Genomic DNA, 22,151 nt, shown 5'->3' on the forward strand with positions numbered 1-22,151 from the left:
GGCAGTCTTGGAGTTTGCAGAATGATGTTTGCCCCCAAGACGTTAAGGGATGTGTCACGATTTGGTTTTCCATCCAGCCCTGCTCCAGTTCGAGCAAATAAGATGATCGTTTTGTGCCATCCGGTTGCCAAGAGCAGTGATGTTTTACTGGGCCAAGGAAGCATTTTTTAAAAAACAGCTGTCTTAGGCTGCTGTGCTACAATTTAAAGAGAAGGAATATATAATCTCCCCTCTTCCAAACTCCTCCAGGGAATTTTGGTATTAAAACATTGTTATACACTCAGATGTTTTAAAATTTTATATTTAATGCAGCCTGGCGAAAGGGTGAACTGGACGCCTGCCCATCGCATTGCTGCTGTCTATTCTTTCGCAGCTTTAACGTAATTGCTTATTCTACATAATCCTGAGTCTGATTAACCACAAAAGTGACTTAATAGATTGTATGAGCATAAGGTACAAAAGTACTACGTTCCAAGTGTGACAAATTCCTGAGATAAGCAGTGATAAAGGGGATCAGAAGCTCAAAGCGCTTCTTAAAATTTAGCATCACCAACACTCCCCGACAAGACAGCTATATATGTGGCAAAGCCGTGCACCTAGGTGGTCTATCAAACATTTATAGCCCACCAACCATAAAAGGGAGGTCCACAAGGGGCGTGAGAATCTTCCTGTTTTTGCTGTGTGTCTGCCTGGTGGTGAGGAGCAAGAACGAGGGAGTCCAGTGGCCGGCAGGTGGCATTTAGCTGGATAAACCAAGATGGACCAGCCCGATTCACTGAGGAAAGCATTCCTTCCCATGAATCTCCCAACTCACAAGCTAGAATCCTGAACACTCAAAGAAAGTTGTACTGGACATAGATGTTCTAACATGGTTTGGGCTCAAGTTTCAGATTGCAGTTCTAGCTGCTACGTGTCCTTGATTACGCACATGACAACACAGATGGTATGCATGGCATGGGGGAAGACCAGTGCTTTATTTCTGGGGGGACACATACCCCTAAACATTTTGTGAATCTAACGGGAGAAGAAACAAAAAAATTTAAAAGTTTTGTTTCTTCTCTAGCACGGTGAACTGTCAGTTCCGTTGTTACCCCCGATGGCGGCCTCATTTCCTGTCACTGTGTTTCCTGAGTCTCAGACGGAAGAGAGCGTTTAATGTGTGAAGTAGGAATTGGAATCTAGCATGGTGATTGGTCAGTTTCGTTGTTACCACCCCCAATGGCGGCCTCATTTCCTTTCCCAGTGTCTCCTGAGTTTCCAACAGAAGCAAGCGTTTAATGTGTGAAGCAGTGTGGAATGTGGATGTGTGGTGTTTTTCTGATGAATGTTTGGCCTCATTGAAGGGAAGTATTTCAAAATTAGTAGGAAGACGTTAGTGCACACAACCACATGCCAATGTGGAAGTTACTGTGAGCTGTCAGTTGTGTAATGTGAGGTAATGCATGTTCTTTGTATTTTTGCCCATTTACTGTCTTTTTTTCCCCAATTTGAACTATAAAATGGTGATTTTCTTGAGTCAAAATGAGAGTACTCCTAAATGTTGGTTTTTTTAAAGGAAAAAAGCACTGGGGAAGGCTTTCTTCACCTCTCTCATCACGCTAGAAGTCCTGGACATCCTAGTGAAGCTGAATATCGAAAGATTAAGAACAGATAAAATAAAGGGCTTTTCTCGGTCGGGGAGCGGGAGGGGAAGCTGTGAAACTCCCAGACATTCCTGAACTACAAATACCATCAGCCACAGCAAACATGACCAACAGTCAAGGATGTTGGGAGTTGCAGTTCAGCAACATGTGAAGGGCTAAACGTGACTTAGGATAGAGAGGTGAGCCGAGTTAATAACAGCAAGCAAAAATTGAGGCTAAAAGGATCAGAGGAACAAACTTCTAGAACAGACTTGTAACTAACCTGTGTTTTTATATTACCTCCCACATAAGCTAAGGCACTTAGAACTGAATCCTTACTTTAAAAAAACAACACCTAGATGAAAAAACCACAAATAAACTACCTAGCATTGTTTTAAGCAAATCCACAGGCTATTTCTCCCCTCCCTACCTTAAATGTACTAAAGCATTATTAGGAGAAATACCTCTTTTTTGTTCTCCTTGTTTTGTTCAACCTCGATATCGATAGGGTTAGTTCCATTTGCTTCTTCTATTTCATCCTCGCTAGAAAACAAAAGAGGAAGAAAGTGCCACATTAATTTTCTGTAAACACCAGACAGATCACTTTAAAAAAAGACAGTGTGCAGGTTCTAATACAACAAAATATAATCAAAAAGAGAATGCAAGAATCTTATAAGGAACATCCAGGGGAGATGCTCAAACTAAGGAAACAATCACACTATCACCTAAATAAGTATTAATGTGACCTGTATTTAGAGAGACAGGTCATTCTTATATTTTAAGAGACCATCTCACAAGAACTACTGAAGCAAACACAGGCTTTTTTTGCGTGCGAGCTACCAATCCATTACATGTTAGAAGAACTATAACAAAAGTCACTTCACTGAAAGGTCTACAGCACTTGCGATTACTTATACCTGACACCAAGTTTCCAAACCTTAGAAGCAAGTAGTTTCTTTTAAGCTATCGGTTTCCTTTTATTTGTTTTAAATCATTATATATTATGGTTTGGGATTATTTGCTTTGTAAGCTGCCACGGCAGTTTCATATTATGTCTTTTTGGAAGGGGAGCGATAAATACATAAAAAATAACCCTGAACCCTTTGCGTTTGTTTGTTTGTTTTTTAAAAAAATTCATGGGTCAAATCCATCATTGCTGCTCCAATAGTGCAGCACACTTCTGTTTGAACAACAGAATCTTTCCCACCTCTCCCCCATCAGCCCTCTGCAAAATCAACCCAAGAAGGTTGATGCACATTCCAGGCAAAGTCTAAGAGCACATGGGAAAAGATAAGAAGGGGAGGATCCCATGGAACTCTGTGTGTGCAGTGTTGGTGACAACCCCATGTTAGCCCAAGCCCAGCTGGAGCAAACCAACTGGCAGAGGATCCTATGCACGAGAACATGAAAACAGCCTGCTGGATCAAGCCAATGGCTCACGTATTCCAGCATCCTATTCTCACAGTGGCCAACCCGATGCCTGTGGGAAACTAAGGAGCAGGACATGATACACAAGAACAACAGTATTCAACTGGTATTCAGAAGCATTGCTTCCTTCAACTGTGCGGGCAGAGCTTAGCCATCGGATGCCCGTGAGTTCCAGTGTTATGAGAGAAACCTTTCTCTATCCACTTCCTCCATACCATGTTTTTTTTTTGTTTTTTTTTATTTTTATTTTTTATAATAATTTTTATTAATTTCCACACATATAATAAAGAACAATGTAAAACAGTATCACATCATACTCATCGGTTCTTACCCTTCTTTCTTTGACTTCCCCATACCTCCCCATCCCTGCATCCTTGTTTAATAATTCTTTAGCAACCCTTGAGTCCATTATCTTAGTTCCCTTTCATAAAAATTTCTTAAGTATTTTTGTTTACTGCTGCAATTCTTTACTTCTTACCCCCTGACATCCTAACATTCCTCAATTTTGCAATTATTTTTAAGATATATTTTGAAGTTCTTCCAGTCCTCTTCCACTGTCTCTTTCCCCTGGTCCCGGATTCTGCCCGTCATCTCGGCGAGTCCCATAAAGTCAATCACCTTTGTTTGCCATTCTTCCAGAGTAGGTAGTTCTTGCGTCTTCCAATACTTTGCCAGTAGAATTCTTGCTGCTGTAGTGGCATACATAAAGAAAGTCCTATCCTTCCTTGACACCACTTGGCCCACCATGCCCAAAAGGAAAGCCTCTGGTTTCTTAGGAAAAGTCCACTTAAGGACCTTCTTAATTTCATTATAGATCATTTCCCAGAAAGCTTTAACCTTTGGGCAGGTCCACCAGAGGTGGTAGAAAGTGCCTTCAGTCTCATTACATTTCCAACACTTATTATTAGGCAAATGATAAATTTTTGCAAGCTTGACTGGGGTCATGTACCATCGGTAGATCATTTTCATAATATTTTCTCTTAATGCATTACATGCAGTAAATTTAATACCGGTGGTCCATAACTGTTCCCAGTCAGCAAACATAATATCATGACCGATATCTTGTGCCCATTTAATCATAGCTGATTTCACCGTTTCATCCTGTGTATTCCATTTTAGCAACAAGTTATACATTTTTGATAAGTTCTTAGTATTGGATTCCAACAGTTCTGTTTCTAATTTTGACTTCTCTTTCTGAAATCCTATTTTCCTGTCCTGTTTAAATGTCTCATTTATCTGATGGTAATGCAACCAATCTCGAACCTTAGGCTTTAGTTTCTCATAACTCTGAAGTTTCACCCTTTCGCCATCATATTCTAAAATCTCATGATATTTTGGCCATTTAGAATCCATATTAAGCTTTTTTACTTCCCTAGCTTCCATTGGTGACACCCACCTAGGGGTTTTACTTTCCAGCAAATCTTTGTATCTAATCCAAACGTTATACAATGCTTTCCTTACAATATGGTTTTTAAAACTTTTATACACCTTTACCTTGTCGTACCATAAGTATGCATGCCAACCAAAACTATTGTCATACCCTTCCAGGTCCAAAATGTCAGTGTTCTCAAGAAGTAGCCAGTGTTTCAACCAGCAGAAAGCTGCTGATTCATAATAAAGTCTTAAGTCCGGCAGGGCAAACCCCCCTCTATCCTTTGCATCAGTTAAAATCTTAAATTTAATTCTGGGCATACCATGTGCTGTGGTCTAAACCACTGAGCCTCTTGGGCTTGCCGATCAGAAGGTCGGCGGTTCGAATCCGAGTAACGGGGTGAGCTGCCGTTGCTCTGTCCCAGCTCCTGACATCCTAGCAGTTCAAAAGCACACCAGTGCAAGGAGATGATGATGATAATAATAAATAAATAAATAATTTTTTAAAAAAAAATAAATTTTATTTATACCCCCCCCCCTCCCCAGCCAAGACTGGGCTCAGGGCGGCTAACACCAGATATAAAAACAATTGATCAAAATACAACTTAAAAACAAGAATAAAATACAACATTAAGATGCAGCCTCATTTCAGTAGAAACTCAAATCAAAAACTTTTTGGGGGTGAAAACATCTAATCTTCACCAAGGCCAACTATCCAGACTGGTCCTACATGGGCCAGAAAAAAGCCAGGGTAGTCCCTAAATAGGAGTTCCATTACAGAGGGAGAAAGGAAAGAGGAAAGAGGGGAAGGGGATCAAGTTGATTTCAAACCAAAGGCTAGGCCGAACAACTCTTGTCTTACAGGCCCTGTGGAAAGAAATCCGATCCTGCAGGGCCCTGGTCTCATGAGACAAGAGCGTTCCACCAGGCCGGAGCCAGAGTTGAAAAGGCCCTGGCTCTGGTTGAGGCTAATCTGACCTCCTTAGGGCCCGGGACCTCTAGGGCAGTGTTTCCCAACCTTGGGTCTCCAGCTGTTTTCGGACTACAATTCCCATCATTCCTGACCACTGGTTTTGCTAGCTACGGAGGATGGGATTTGTAGTCCAAAATCAGCTGGCGACCCAAGGTTGGGAAACACTGCTCTAGGGTGTTGCTATTTATGGACCTTAAGGTCCTCCGCAAGGCCGGGAGAGGCGGTCCCGTAGATACAAGGGTCCTAGGCCGTGAAGGGCTTTAAAGGTCAAAACCTTTAAATAAATAGGTACCGCTCTGGCGGGAAGGTAAACGGCATTTCCGTGTGCTCTGGTTTTCGTCACGGTGTTCCGTTGTGCCAGAAGCGGCTTAGTCATGCTGGCCACATGACCCGGAAAACTGTCTGTGGACAAACGCTGGCTCCCTCGGCCTGAAAGTGAGATGAGCGCCACGACCCCAGAGTCGCCTTTGACTGGACTCTAAGAATCCAGGGGTCCTTTACGTTTAACCATGCCGTGCATTATTTTACAAACTTCTATCATGTTTCCTCTAAACTAAAAAGTCTGAAAGGTTGCAACTTTTCTTTGTGAGGGAGTTGCTCCATTTCCCTGATCATTTTGGTAGCCCTTTTCCAACTCTGCAATATCCTTTGCCAGGCGAGGAGACCGGAACTGTACACAATACTCCAGTTGCACCATAGATTTGTACAACAGCATTATGATACCGGCAGTTTTATTTTCAATTCTTTTCCTGATTATTCCCAGTATGGAAACTGCCTTTTCCAGAAGCAATTCCCACTGAGTTCAATGGGCCTTACTCCCAGGTAAGTGAATATAGGGTTGCAGCCCAAATGGGGCTGCACACAGATTTTCTTGTTTGCTAAATCATATGGTATCTTTCTTTTCTTTTTTTTAAAAAAGGAAGGAAGGAACCACAGGTGACAGATTTTTCCCTGCCAGGCACAAAACAGCATATGCTCTGCAATCTGTGTACGTGTTTGTTTTAATTCCTGGGTGAGTGAAAACGCATTCTTGTCAATAACAAAAGAATAAACAACGGACATCAAACTGGAACAATATTGATTGTCATGGAACAGGCAGCATAATGGCGTTGGGGAAAACCAATCAATCATTTTATTTGTATGCCGCCTTTCTAAAGTTAAAACTTGCATGGTGACTTGCAACATGTGAAAAATTACATGGCTACAAACATAACAGAAGTAGTCATAAGCAATAAACAAAACATAAAAGTCACACAGCCAAATCAAACAATTTCCACACAAATCCTAAGATCCAAAATAAAGATACATAAAAGTAACAGCAGCAACAACAACACACACCTCTGCAACAAAACACCTTAAACAATACTACGGCCCAAGGATCTGCCCAGCAGCTTCAGCTTTTGTAGCTGGAGTCAGTCCGGGCCCTGCCCTCCCAGGCCAGGTGGGAAAACGAATGTAAGATCTTGCAAGCACTCACAGCCCTAAGAGATTCCTTTAGATCTTTAACCAATCCCACACTGAAGTAACAAGGTGCCTAATAATGACTTTAAATAAACCCTCCCCAGTTAATAATAATAATAATAATAATGATAATAATAATAGTAATAAAAACAGATCACTATTTTGTATACAGTGGTGCCCCGCAAGACGAAAAACCCGCTAGACGAAAGGGTTTTCCGTTTTGCAGGCGCTTTGCAAAACAAATTTCCCTATGGGCTTGCTTCGCAAGACGAAATGTCTTGCGAGTTTTTCTGACTCCCCCCCCCCTTTCCCCCCTTTTTCTAAGCCGCTAAGCCGCTTATCTGCTTATCCGCTAAGCTGATAAGCCGCTAAAAGCCGCTAAAAGCCGCTAAAAGCGCTAATCCGCTAAGCCGTCAATGGGCTTGCTTCGCAAAATGAAAAAACCGCTAGACGAAGAGAATCGCGGAACGGATTCTTTTCGTCTTGCGAGGCACCACTGTATTAGCAAAGTATTTCAAAGTCATCTGTCACCACTATCTACAATACCAGCCATGCAGGCCAATATTTTATATTCTGGGACATGTGGGTGATAACTAACATTAGCCATACTTAAGAGTAGAACTTGTATCCATTGATTTCAATGGGCCTTATCACCCAATGAGAGTACAGTGGTACCTCAGGTTAAGTACTTAATTCGTTCCGGGGGTCTGTACTTAACCTGAAACTGTTCTTAACCTGAAGCACCACTTTAGCTAATGGGGCCTCCTGCTGCTGCTGCGCCGCTGGAGCAGGATTTCTGTTCTCATCCTGAAGCAAAGTTCTTAACCTGAAGCACTATTTCTGGGTTAACGGAGTCTGTAACCTGAAGCGTATGTAACCTGAAGCGTATGTAACCCAAGGTACCACTGTACCCCACACTGGGTGGGGTATAAATAATAAAATTTTTATCATCACTATTACCATTACTTCTACTAATACTACTATCAGTGATAAGCTGTCAAACGGGGCCTGCAGACTCAGTGGATTTTTTGTTTGTTTGTTTGTTTGTTTGTTTGTTTATATTCACTTACATACTGCTTAATCAACAGTAACCTCTAAGCAGTTTATATAAAACAATATAAAATATACAAGGAAATAATACATCAAATCAAATCAAAGTTTGTTCAGTTGGGGGAGATCTACTACCCAGGCACAGATCTACTATGAAACTAATTAAGCTTAAGCTTCCAAGCCCCTAATCCCGGGGGCCCCCAGAAGCGACTTTAGCCCATATTGCTTTTAAAAAATGGGTTTAGTAGATTAGTTTTTTTTGTTGTATATATTAAAACAACCCCAAAGTCTGAGAGTCAGTAGCACAGATGCTGTAAAGGTGGAGCGTCATGGTAAATTGGCTGTTTTGCTGAAGAGCGCTTTAATTCTTTAGGCATATTGCCTCTAGAAAATGACATTTTCGTCTGAAACTGTACGTGCATGTTGTTAGGAAAACCAGAAAAAAGAGTACTTTGTAAAACATGCTTCATGTAATACGAGATGATCCGGCACAGCAATTCTAATCAAAATCCGAGATGTAGTAGTAATTATTTTATTTTTTTAATGTGGTGACCTGTCGTGGAACAACCCCATTGAAGAAGATAACAGTGGTTACCCAGACTTCGTTGCTGGTTGTGAAGGGCTCAAACTTCAGGGACCCTTGCCAACAAAGGTCTGTATAGGAAAAGCTGTGGTTTTCCCAGTAGTGATGTAAGGAAGTGAGAGCTGGACCATAAAGAAGGCTGATCGCCGAAGAATTGATGCTTTTGAATTATGGTGCTGGATGAGACTCTTGAGAGTCCCATGGACTGCAAGAAGATCAAACCTCTCCATTCTTAAGGAAATCAGCCCTGAGTGTTCACTGGAAGGACAGATCGTGAAGCTGAGACTCCAATACTTTGGCCACCTCATGAGAAGAGAAGACTCCCTGGAAAAGACCCTGATGTTGGGAAAGATGGAGGGAACAAGGAGAAGGGGGCGACAGAGGACGAGATGGTTGGACAGTGTTCTCGAAGCTACCAGCATGAGTTTGACCAAACTGCAGGAGGCCGTGGAAGACAGGAGTGCCTGGCGTGCTCTGGTCCATGGGATCGCAAAGAGTCGGACACGACTAAACGACTAAGCAACAACAACAACAAACATGTAGGTCCTCTGAGTAAGACTAATTTGTACCAAAACTAAGGACACCTGCTGTCTCATGTGCATAATCAAAGAAATGCAGCCACAAGAACTAAAGGAAGCAGCCACTGCAAGGACAATGGCACATGGACACATGGTACCCAGTCAGATTCCACCTATCTCAGTACTGTTTAGACTGGCCAGTAGTGGCCCACCACAATTCCTTCCCATCCCTACCTGGAGGTGCCAGGAATCAAACCTTCTGCTTGAACCTGGAGTTGTCAGGGATTGAACTCTTTCCCCTTCTGGAGCTCAGCAAGAAAGGGATGGAGCAAAAGGTCAGAGGGCTAGTAGGAGGGAAGCAGAAGCCCTAATCTGGCTCATGGATCACCTACTGAGCAAAAGGAAGAGGCAATGGCAGAATACCGCCAGGTGTGTTCCAGGGGAAGGTGGGCTGGAGTCGGAGGCCAGTGATTTGTGGGGAACTGCACCGGCCAGGAGGCAAGATGCAGAGGCAGAGGAAGCTTCCGAGCTGGAGGGTGGAGCTCAGGATGGGTTGGAAGAAGAGGAGGAAGAGGCAGGTCAAGCAAGTGAAGGGCCAAGTGCTTCCCCACTCCTGCACCACTGTCTCCCAAAACCAGGAGCGGAGTGAAAAGGGAGGAGCAGAGGCAGCTTCCACACAGGCTCAGTCTCCGGCTGCATGCGTGCAGCCCGTCGAGGGATGGTACACAAGCTAGTGGAGGGGAATGGTCCCCTGCTGCTGCAACTGCTTCATAAGAGTGCAGACAGGGAATAGCTGCCTAGATTGGTTTGTGTAGGTACCCAGAGCTGTAGAAGCATCTGTAAGTGTTATCTTTGAGAACAAGGAGAAAGGCACCACAACTTAGAGGCAGAGTTCATGCTTTGCATACAGGAAGGTCCTGGCTTCCATCCCTGGCATCCTCAGTTAAAAAGACCAGGAAGCACGTGATGGGAAAGATCCTGCTTGAAATCCTTGAGTCAGGCTAGCCCAGGCTTCCTCAACCTCGGCCCTCCAGATGTTTTTAGCCTACAACTCCCATGAACCCTAGCTAGCAGGACCAGTGGTCAGGGATGATGGGAATTGTAGTCTCAAAAACATCTGGAGGGCCGAGGTTGAGGAAGCCTGGGCTAGACAATACTGGGTTAGATCATAGGGAATCCGTAGTCCTCCACATGTTGTTGGAAGCTGGAGTCCGAGAACATCTGGAAGGACATCTCCCTGGGCTTCTTGGATGAATAGCCCCAACCCGGCACAGAGCATCTTCCCATGGGCCTAACTGCTGCTTTAATATGCAAGCTATATCATAGCAATTACTTTGAAAGAGAGAGATTAATATGCACTGTTTATAAAGTGCCTCAACTGCTAGGCACTGCACAGTTAATTATTTTGAAATAAACAAACCCAGCCTGCAGGCTTGCTATCTTTAAAAAAGAAAAGAAAAAAAGACAACGCCATGTGGGAAAGGGACACGAGCAAGGGAACATAAAAGGAAAAGAGATGTCTAGCAACAAGCTGTTAACCAGAACTGCAGTTTTTGTCTCCAGAATACACCTCCCTCTCGATTTCCGGGTTGGACTGGAAGGGTTGGCTACACTTGTGAACCTCCCAGGGGTAGCTCAGAGGGCAGGGGTTTCTCAAAAACGTAGCCCATGGACCACCAGTGGGTCTGCAAATTTTGCTCAGGTTGTCCACGGTGCGCCTGTGGATTTGTGGCTGACTACAGGAGACGGCACTTCCATTGCATTAAAATAGTGGTATTGATTTTTAATTTGTGTCTGCATTGCTTCTATTATTGTTATTTTATTGTGTTACAATCTGCACTCTACGTAATACGGGAAAATATAAACGGTAAAAGCAGCAATAAAATTATAATTAAAACCACACAGCACCTTGTAGAGCACATTACAATTGCTGCAAAGGGCATGAAAAGCCATTCAGAGGTCTGCCAAGAACCTCAACAATTTTCAAGTGGTCCGCGGGGGCAACAATTTTGGGAGCCACTGACGAACGGCAGCATCAATCCTGAGCACGATGGATCACTAATCTAACCTATCATGTTTTGATCCTTCAATAATTCCAATCAGATGCTGGACCACCGTTCACAGTGATGCTCACCTGTGACTTAGCATTGCTGTACAGGATGTTACTGAAGAGGCTTGTGCTGTGTAGGAAGGACAACAGCAAAGACAACAGCAAAGAACTTATTGGCTCCACTTTTAATATATGCGTAGGCTTCAGATCCAATGAAACTGGCACACCTTTCCAACAACCCATGAAATTAAAAAAAGATATTGCAGAAGCCCATATGACATACATTGCTGTTTTCTTTCCCAAACTCTTTTAGAATTCCTTCCACGCAGCCCAGAGTTTGCACCTGTTTACTGCGGAACACTTTTGTTATTATTATCTGACTCTGTGGTTTTCACAAATCGAGGCAAAAATAATTTTAATAACCCAACGCAGGAATCGTTGAGGGGGCACCGATTCAGGCAACCTTAACTAATGTGCTATCTTGCAAATACACCATCGCTTGTACAAGCTTTCTAATATGTTGTATACAATTAAATGAAGAGAACGACACACACACACACACACACACACACACACACACCCCTACCTCCTCCCCTGTTTCTCTCTCACGCTTTATGAATCTGTTGCTACCGTTTGGCTAGGCAAACTTAACTTCAAATCTGTGCAGACAGCAACTGTGCAGGGTTTCAGACACGGGTCTGGACAAGTCAGGGACTGAACCTGGGACCATCAGCATGCAACATAGATGCTCAACCGCAGAGCTACAGCCCCTTCCCCAAATGCGAGTCATTCTATGAAGCTGCTTTTTCAGAGTCATACGACTGAGTCCGTCTAGATCAGCACCATCTACGTCAGAGGTTGACAGGAGCAGTAAATCACACTAAGAAAGCTGGAGTTAACTCTTTATTAGCAAAACAGGATCTGCGCAGGACTGTCAGGCCTAATGAGCACAACTACTCATCTCCTGAAGGTCTTGCCCTGTGAAATAGTTGCTAAGACTGAGTCCCCACCTGTCCACAGCTGCTCAAATCCCCTCCTCTCCAGGGCTTTTCCCAAGCAATCAGAGACTGCACCTCCATGAAGTCAACCTCTCCTCTACCCTTTTCATGCCTCCTCTGGTTCTGGGAGACCAGTGGGAAGGGAAGCTTGTTGAAACAGGAGAGGGAGACACCCCTTCCTCTTCACCAGTCAGACTCATCCCTGCCTCTTAGCCTTCCTCCTCCCCTGCTTCAGCTTCTGCCTCTGATGCTAGACTTCTCTCTACCTTGGACTTTCCCAACTCGCTACGCCCTGTTACTTCTTCAGCTTCCGACACCTCCTCTTCCCAGTCTTCTCCCTCTGCCCACTCATTGTCATCCCACCACCAACCCCTGGGCTCTGAGCCTTCTTCCCTTGAGAGTTCCACAGCTGGCTCCTCCCACCATTCCTCTGCGCCCAACCAGCCCATGACATCAGTAGACAACATGGTGCCTTTCTGATGCTGCTGGACTACAGCTCCCATCATCCCTTGCAACTAGCCATGAGGGATGACGGGATTTGGGAGTCAGTCCAACTATCTCTGGGCGGCACCACATTGCTTGCCCCTGTTCTACAACGATAGACAGCATCTCCCCAGGGCTTCAGTCATAGGTCTCTTCCAGCCCTACTTGGGAGATGCCAGGGATTGAATTTGAGACCTAAAAAGCAGACGCTGGACCACGGAGATCTATCGCCTTCCTTTTTATTCTCTCTTAACTGTGGAAAGATCGTCGCTGGCGATAATAAGCTGAAGTGGTGGATAAAATTACGTTCGCTGCATGTGTTTTTATTGTTCTGCTTTATTGAACGCAGCAGCCCTGGGAATATTTATACAAAAGGGCAACGTACAAACTAACAAACGAAATAAAACGTAATGTGTGAAGGGGGCTACCTGGGTGGCTTTTTATTTCCCAGTGCACCTGCTTAAGGCGGAGGAAGAATGCATGTATTTGCTTCTGCATCCACCTTTGCGGCTTGCATTTGTTGGATAAAACAATACCTTTGACTCTCAAGAATTCCCAGGCCGGCAAGCAATACAAGCACAGTAACAAAAATATAAAGTATGCAGTGCAAGAAAGACAATCACTCACACACACACCAAACAGCGTACACATGCACACACACAAACAATTGAGAACAATAACCGCAGCCCTACTCAACCATTTAAAAAGATGAAATTCAGGAAGTTCACTTAAAAGCCTGGAAAAATAAAAGAAAACCTTCGCCTTGCGCCTAAGTGACATGGGTGTAGACACCAGGTGAGTGAAGCCTCTACGTTAAAGACCTAGATGGACTACCAGCGTGACTCAAAATAAGCCAGTTCCTAGCAATTTTCCGATTACTATTTTGCTTGCTCTGGTTCCAGTGCTAAGAGCAAGGCATGTTGGAAAATCATGCGAAGCAAGTCTATTACACATGCCTGCTCCCTTCAGTTTAGTTGCAATAGTTGTAAGTCATTGGTGTTGATGAAAGCAAGCACCAACCCAGGGCTCAGGAATGTTTATATTCTGCATTCACTCACGTTGTGCAAATGTTCCTTTCAGCGTTTGTAACCAGGCACCTGCAGGCTGCAATATTTATTTATTTATTTTGGTCACATACGTTCAGATACTGGCTTGTTTACTGAAATTGGATTGGTGGTTTTCTTTAAAAAGGGGGGGGGGACCAATTGCAATGCTGCTTGCTGTCTAGAGATCAAGCCAAAAACACTTTCTGCTCACAAGCTTATCTCGGTGATGAAATTAATACAGTTGCACCCAGCTTTCCCAAGTTTAGCTCAAGGTGGATCACAATTAAGAAACCAAGCACAATTTAAACCTGCAGTTTATCTATTCCTGGGGTTTTTTTAAAAAAAAAAAAATTCACACAAAATATACATATGCTAGCTTGGTCCCTTTCCTAAATGGTAAGAGTGGAATCACCATCTCCATAGCAACAGGCTCTCATGACTATTTTGAATCAATATTCCTGCACTGCAAGAGCACTGAATTAATGCAAAATCTAGGCTCAGGCACCATCTTTGTGGAGTTTTCCCAGGGTCCAAAGGTATGGGGAAAATACCTTGTAAATCAGATTAAGAACACGTGCGGGTCTCAAGGAAAAAGCAGGATGAAGAGAAAGCAAAACCCAACAGGGGCAGGATGGAACTATTAAGCTATTTCCCCCTTTGGGACTATTTCCATTGCAAATTTTCTGCTTGCATGTCCTCAGAATAAGCCAAGTGGATGATCACAATAAAAGACACAAATATAATAATAATAATAATAATAATAATAATAATAATAACAACAGCAGCAGCAGCAGCAACAACAACAACAATAATGCTGTTGAATGCAAGCCTTTTAGCTGCAAAAGGAAACAAAAGGGGGAAATTAACAACGGCAATATTAATGCGATGTTTCCTTGCAAACATAGAAGGTGTGAAAGGAACAAGCTGTGTCTGAATGGTCATCTCTCAACATACTTGCTGCGAAGCTGGTAGCCAGCTTGCTGGTTGTGACAACACAGGAAACGATGGCTAGTTACACATCTCATTGAGACAGATGGAGACAGAAAGGTGCTGCATGAATGGGCAGAAGGTTCATTCATGTGTTGGCTTATTAAGAACTGATTGGCTGTGTTCAAATGGCCCTGAGTTGTTGTTTTTAATGGCCTTAAGCTTTATAAGCAGTGACACACAAATGACTTTTCCTCTTAACACAACCAACCCTGCCCCTCGGAACAGAATGCATGACTGGCTGACAGGGGGAGGAGAGGTGGAAATAATAGCCCACAGCAAGGATCCCATTTACCAGAAAATCCAATTTCACAACAAGGAATTAACAGGGAAGCTCCATGTTCCTATAAGCAGGCTGGGCAGAGACCCTGGCAGGGACAGCTAAATAATCTTGACTGTCTATGTCATCACACCATAAGACATGCCCAGTGTTGACTGGGATCACGAATCACAGGGTAGTTATAAAGAAAGGTTCATTGGGAGATTTAGGACTTTCCAGGAATGGTCTGCATTTGATCTCATGGAGCAGCAACTGATTGATAATTCTTGCAACTTGGTCAGATAGGCTCTATCTAAACAGCCAGTCCTGAAATGCCAGGCTCCACCCCTTTCACTGTGCTAATTTTAGTTCTATATATACGGCCAGAAACAAATGGGAAAGCACAGAGATGGACATCACTTTCAATAGACTGCAAAATCCTGCTCTTTTCAGGGGGGAAACAAGATCCCCGTTTGTGTGATAACTTCCAAAGGAAGCATTGCAGATCTGCAGCTGCAGAAACAGCAGAGAGCGTTTGGGCACAGGCAAACAGGTTTATAATGGCATGAGCTTTGAGGGACAGAGGCTACAGTGTCAGGTGCAGCCACAAAACTTAGGCCACAATAATTTTTTCATTCTTTAAGGAGAAATGGTGCTTTCTATGCAATGTCATAATCCTGCTCCAACAGATCCAGCATGGACAGTGAACAGGGATGGTGGAAGTTGCAGCCGCCATTTTGGCCACCTCTGCTTCAACAACAACAACAATATTGTTATTTATACCCTGCCTGTCTGGCTGGGTTTCCCCTGCCACTCTGGATGGCTTACAACATATCTAAAAACAGAATAAAAACATCAGTCCTTAAATACTTCCCTAAACAGGGCTGCCTGTTTGTTACATTTGTGTGAGATGCTCACACAGCATCAACACTGAATATTCCCACCATACAGCCCTGTTTAGGGAAGTTTTTAATGTTTGATGCATTACTGTATTTTAATATTTTGTTGAAAGCCGCTCAGAGTGGCTGGGGAAGCCCAGCCAGATGGGAGGGGGTATAAATAATAAATTATTATTATTATTATTATTATTATTATTATTATTATTACCCTTGACTCCCAATTTGTGTGAGTTAAAAGGTATTTCTGTTCAAAGAACTCCAAACTGCCTGCATAATTCTGCACAAAACAAAACTGCAAAATATGCACCTCGAAGGGCCCTTAGTTTCTAGATCCTATGTCTTCAAATCCTATCGGCAAGCTTACCTTTCTTCCCTCTCCCTTTTCTGCTTCCGAGCATGACGATCCATGACACTCGTTTTGGTTCTCGTCTTTTTCCAGGAGTAGTAGAACTTCACCAGGCTTGCTATTGATTTGTCAGGAAGCTGCGGAACACAGAATATTGGGAGCATTGAGACGCCCTGCGTTACTCACGCACCAGCTTCCAATCAGATAGCAAAGTTTGCAGAGGAAAACAGCCATGGCCCATTTTGAGCAGAAGTTGGTAATTGTTGTGTTGGACAGGGCAAAATCTGATTCTGGGATTGCTTGGGGATGAGCTAGCACTTGCCTGAACCAGCAGCAGCGCACAAAAGGCTGGTGCATGGGTTTTCTGGGAGACCCAAATGGAGGTGTCATTCCAGAAACCGAACACAACACAAGGGGCAAAGTGAGTGCATTATCACAGCCAATGACTTACGTATTGCTGGTCTTTGACCCACGGATGGGTTGCACAGCGACCTAAAACGGGTCAAAATAGCAGCCCTGCTACCACTCAAACAAGTGTCAAAAATTAAGAAGTGGGTCCCCAAATCCATGTTGGGGACGACTAACTTAAAATCACAAAATAAAGAGGGACACATGGGCTTGGTTTGAGCATAACACTAAGCCACAGTTTGTTCAGCCCAGGTATTGCTTGTCTGAATGTGCAAAGCCAGCCAAGCTTTGGAGAAGCAACCCAAGGTTCAGGTGCTCAGGTGTGATGAGAAGCTTGTGGTTTGTTGAACAAGCCATCGTTAAAACAAACCATGGGTTAGCATATGTGAACACAGCCACCGAAAGGCAACAACTTGACGGTGCTTCAGTTGGTTGCTTCTTAATGATTCATTTTATTTGGCCTTCAGTGGAGAGGCTGGTCTTATAACTTGCCTCACGTTCCATAACACAACACCTTCCTTTTCAAGTTTGCATGTTTTTTTCCCTCCCGCCAACTTCTACCTGAGTTAGTCTTGCTTTATTTTCACTTAAACACTAATTACATTATCAGTTGTTCTGCTTTTACTGCTAGACAAGCCCAGCTTTAGAAAAAGCAATTTGCAATTAAAGAGCTGTCTCTCAATTGCATTTTTTTCTTTTTCTTCCTTTTTAAAAAGAATGTGCTTACAACCTGAAAGGGGGGCAATTTTGCGTGTCATTTCCTCCTCTCATAGCACCTTATGTCCTCTGAAAACCTGTTGATAATGGCTGAGTTTCATCCACTGGTTCTCATATTGTATGGAAGTGGTCTTGCTTTGGGGAGACCAAAGTTCCTCAGATGCTGAGGCAAGGCAAGTAATACTCTCTTCACCAGCCAAAATGAAATTATTATTATTATTATTATTATTATTATTATTATTATTATTAATAATAATAATAATACCCCACCCATCTGGCTAGGTTTCCCCAGCCACTCTGGGCGGCTCCCAGCAGAATATTATTAATAATATTAATAATAATAAAGCTATAAATGAGCTAAAGAGTACCCTTACTCACTTACAGTGGTACCTTGGGTTAAAAACTTAATTCGTTCCAGAGGTCCGTTCTTAACCTGAAACTGTTCTTAACCTGAGACACCACATTAGCTAATGGAGCCTCCCGCTGATGCTGTGCCACCGCTGCGCGATTTCTGTTCTCAACCTGAAGCAAAGTTCTTAACCCGATGTACTATTTCTGGGTTAGCAGAGTCTGTAACCTGAAGCGTCTGTAACTCGAGATACCACTGTACTTTGGATTTCTGGGTGTAATTTCTACCCTAGTTGCCTCCTTCATCCCAGCTGCTGCTCTGATGGCTGCTTTTATAGTTTATTGCTTGGCTTTTAGAGTGAGGTGTTAGAAGGGATCAGAAAAGCCTGGTTGCAGGTTCGTGGATGGGGAACCTCAGGCCTGGAAACCAAATGTGGCCCTCCATACTTTTCCATCCGGCTCTCGGGACCCTCCCCAGGCCACACATGACCTCAACAGTTTTTCTTTGCACCTTAACTGAGTACTTTTGCCAGGCTGAAGTGTGTTCCTCAAAAACTGGTTGTGCTTTTTCTTTTGCTTGGCTCAGGTGAAGGACAGAAAGAGTGGCATGTAAGGGCATGAAAAGTAGCACACTACAAACATAAAACTCACATTTGTTGCTCTGCCTACTCTTGCTCCTGGCCCCACCCACCCCTGGTACATGGCCTATGAAAGGATGTCCAGAATGGAACTGCCCTTCTTCTGGTCTTTTTGAAGTCTCTGCTAGGTCACTAGTCTGTTAAGATTGGTGCCGCAATCTACAACACCAAGCTGCATTGCAAAGGCCTCTGAATGATCCACTGTGGGAGAAAAGGCTGGCACTGGGTGCAGTGTTTGGGTACAAAAGAGGGTAAAGGTAAAGGGACCCCTGACCATTAGGTCCAGTCGTGACCGACTCTGGGGTTGCGGTGCTCATCTCGCTTTATTGGCCGTGGGAGCCGGCGTACAGCTTCCAGGTCATGTGGCCAGCAGGACTAAGCCACTTCTGGCGAACCAGAGCTGTTTACCTTCCCGCCGCAGTGGTACCTATTTATCTACTTGCACTTGACGTGCTTTCAAACTGCTTGTTTGGCAGGAGCAGGGACCGAGCAACGGGAACTCACCCTGTTGCGGGGATTTGAACCGCCGACCTTCTGATTGGCAAGCCCTAGGCTCAGTGGTTTAACCCACAGCGCCACCCGCGTCCCTCTACAAAAGAGGGTACAAGTATAAAAACCCCCAGAAAGGCCAAGCTTTGGGCTTATGCCAAAGTCAGCTAGTCAGTCTCACAGCGCTTTAAGAAAGGGCCCTGACTGACTCTAGCTACAAAAGCTGAGGCCGCTAAACATACTCTTGGGTTGCGGTATTGTTTAGAACAGCGTTTCCCAAACTTGGGTCCCCAGCTATTTTGGAGTACAACACCCATCATCCCCAGCTAGCAAGACCAGTGGACAGGGATGATGGGACCTGTTAGTCCCAAAACAGCTGGAGACCCAGGTTTGGGAAACACTGGTTTAAGGATTTTCATTGGGGAATCTTGTTTAGGGAAGTTTTTAATGTCTGACGCTGTATTGTTTTTAATATTCGGTTGGAAGCCACCCAGAATGGCTGGGGAAACCCAGCCAGATGGGTGGGGCATAAATAATAAATTATTTATTATTTATTATTATTATTGCTGTAATTGGTATTATTATTTTTTTGCATCTTTTTTTCGATCTTATGATGATCTTTGTGGAAACTGCCCCATTTGGTTGCATACTTTTTCGATGTGCTTTATTTACTGTTTACAACTACTTTTGTTACATTCGCAATTGTGTGAAACTTTTCATGTTGTAAGCCACCCTGTGCGTGGTCTTAACTATGAGGTTGATCATTTCCATCATTATGTTCTGATTTCCCAGTGCCGTTGCACCTCCAAAGGAATCAACCCAAAATTCCCTGCTCTCAAGCCATTCTGTCCATAATCTCTACTGGCTCCCTTCTGCCTGGGACTACCTTATAGCAAAGTGACGCTAGGTCTCTCTTCCTTCTAGGTATGTCACAAAACCCATTATACATCCTTGAAGCCGTGGTATAACGACTTTGCACTCATCTCCCATTGAAAGGAAGCACTGAGACTGCACTCACTTTGCCATCTATTTGTCCACCCTTGGCATGTCTCTCCCATGGCTGAAATTTAGAGTGCAAGCTCCTCCTAAGTCACTTTTTGGCTCATGTTCCTTTGTAAAGTACCATACAAATATGGCTGGTGCTATCTTGGTGACCTGAAGTGACTAATTCTGCCGTCGTCCTCATAACAGTACCGAATGCCACAAGAATGCACTTTTAAGCAGGCCCTGGAAAAGTCATTTCTTCCCGAGAACCTTTCAAGCACAGCAACCATATTTATGCCTTTGGAGTGGCTTGTTCATTTTTTGCTAGTTGCTGAAAATCAATAAGACTTCACATGGAGAAGAAAGCCCTGCATCTTGATGACTGAAAGGTCGTCTTTGTTGGTTGAAATACGTAAAACTTGATAGTCAAAGACCTTCAACTGTGAAACAATCAAAGGCGTAATTAATTACAGGCTTCTTTACATATTGACTCAGTTCAGACAAACCTCCAAATCATCATTCGAGGGATTCCTCCCCTCATCTTACGTACCTTTCTCCCACAGTATAAATCCTAACCGTCGTTTTCCATCAGTCAATAATGGTGAACCCTTCCTCTCTCTGCAGTGCTGCAGTTTAGTGCTAACCATAGTTTGTCATAATGTTCCCAATCAAGAAACTGTGGCTTGAAGTCTGAAATGAGTTTGGAGAGCAAGAGCTATCCAGTTTGCAGATTTCGACTTCATGGCAAACTATGGTAAAATGGGAAAGACAAAGCCACATGGCTGAAAGGATCGTGTAAGCTTGGGGCTCATTTCCAATGCTCCAAATCATGAAGCAGAGCCAGGGAACATGTGGCTGGGGCTAATGCGAGTTGCAAATCCGACAACATGCAGCGGGCCAGAGGTATCCGTACCACAAAGTCGTTGTCCCCCCACCCTACTCTACATCATTGGCTAAACCTCTGCCTGTACGTTACCAGTAGGAGGTGGGAGAACTCAGTATGGGCTTGCCATTCTGAATAAGAGGCCCACATCTAACTCTGCCCTTAGACAACATGTATAAATCCTTGTATTATCTGTCTACTATATTAACAGTCAATAAATTTGTGTATGTTTATTCAAAACCTGCCAAGGAGTCCAATTTGTTGTCTTTTTCAGTAATTTGTAAAAAGTTCCCATTCTTCTTTGAATGGGAGGTCCGTTCTTAATCTGAAACTGTTCTTAACTTGAGGTACCACTTTAGCTAATGGGGCCTCCCGCTGCCGCCGCCGCACAATTTCTGTTCTCATCCTGAAGTAAAGTTCTTAACCTGAGGTACTATTTCTGGGTTAGCGGAGTCTGTAAGCTGAAGCATCTGTAACCCAAGATACCACTGTATTATTTTTAAGAACTGGTGGTAAAATAGTTAACGAACAGGGATTAAGCTGGAAGACTTGGTGGGGCGGGGGAGGTACAGCTGTTACTTCTGCTAATTAACAGCACACAGCTTTTAGTGTGACCCGTAATCTCCAGTGAATATAAATATAAAACACTTCTGTTCCTTTTTTTTTTTTTAAAAAAAAGACCCTCAAGGAAAAGCAAGAATGCAGAGATTTGGGAGAGAGGGAGTCACTTTTCTGCACATTCTTTCTCCTAGTCGATAAAGCAAATTTATGCAAAAGCTGAGTTAAAATGCAATTAAAACAGATACAAAACACTCCTGCGCTTCTGTCATCTTAATTTGGTTCCACCTACAACTCCTATATAAACAGATCTACCCTTAGAAACCTTGCTGTGATCTTTTTGTATGTGAATATTTTGATGGATGTGTTTTAGCAATCTGAAACCTCTTTCCAGGCCAAGAAAGGTGGATATGGGATTCCATATCACAGTGTTGTCATCGCTGGTGTTTCACAGCAGTGGAATAATAAAATCCCCTCGCTCCATACGCCAGTATAAGGAGGGCCTGATCTCGCTCTCAGTCTGTGAATTTCCTGCATATTACAGGCAAAAATAATAACCTGACCATTTAGACTGCCAGACCCTCCCATCTTTATGAGATTAGTGACTTACCAGTTGTAGGTAAATCTTCATTTCATGTGTGTGTGTACACAGCACTTTTCTTTTCTTGAAAAACTTATTCATGAATGTTAAAACCACCAAGGGCAAAACAACAACAGCGGAATGGGGTGCACTTGAGTAGCCCTTTATGATATACGTAAATATTTATCTGACAAGTTCCCTGTCGAATCTGATTCTATTAGGATGAAACACTAGTCTCCATTTTAGAAGTGTATCCCGGAGTGCTCATCTTATGTCCTTTAATTTGCATTCTCCACTGTGCTGCTTTAATACAGATGAGTAGAATCTCTCTTCCTCAGTAGCTGCTTTCGACATTTTGAAGGGTAGCTTTCATTCTTATCTCTGCATTTTTGCAACCTGTTTTTTGTTTGATTGTTTTTCTTACAGTATAAATGTAAAAAAAGGGGAGTTCCCAGCACATCATCTTTTCCCG

At 43.4% G+C, this 22,151-nt stretch overlaps 1 protein-coding gene across 2 annotated transcripts in view; it reads right to left on the reverse strand.

Annotated features, from left to right (window-relative positions):
- The window catches only part of RCOR1 (REST corepressor 1), a 149,524-nt gene that overhangs the window by 31,103 nt on the left and 96,270 nt on the right, over window positions 1-22,151 (reverse strand). For both annotated transcript variants that reach the window (XM_079951910.1, XM_079951909.1), the window contains exons 6-7: window positions 16,093-16,211; window positions 2,087-2,165 (exon numbers count right to left, since the gene is read on the reverse strand). In XM_079951910.1, the coding sequence (XP_079808036.1) occupies window positions 2,087-2,165; window positions 16,093-16,211 (198 nt within the window). The remainder of the gene's footprint in view (window positions 1-2,086; window positions 2,166-16,092; window positions 16,212-22,151) is intronic.

The sequence above is a fragment of the Podarcis cretensis genome, assembly GCF_951804945.1.
Source record: "Podarcis cretensis genome assembly, chromosome: 1".
NCBI lineage: Eukaryota > Metazoa > Chordata > Lepidosauria > Squamata > Lacertidae > Podarcis > Podarcis cretensis.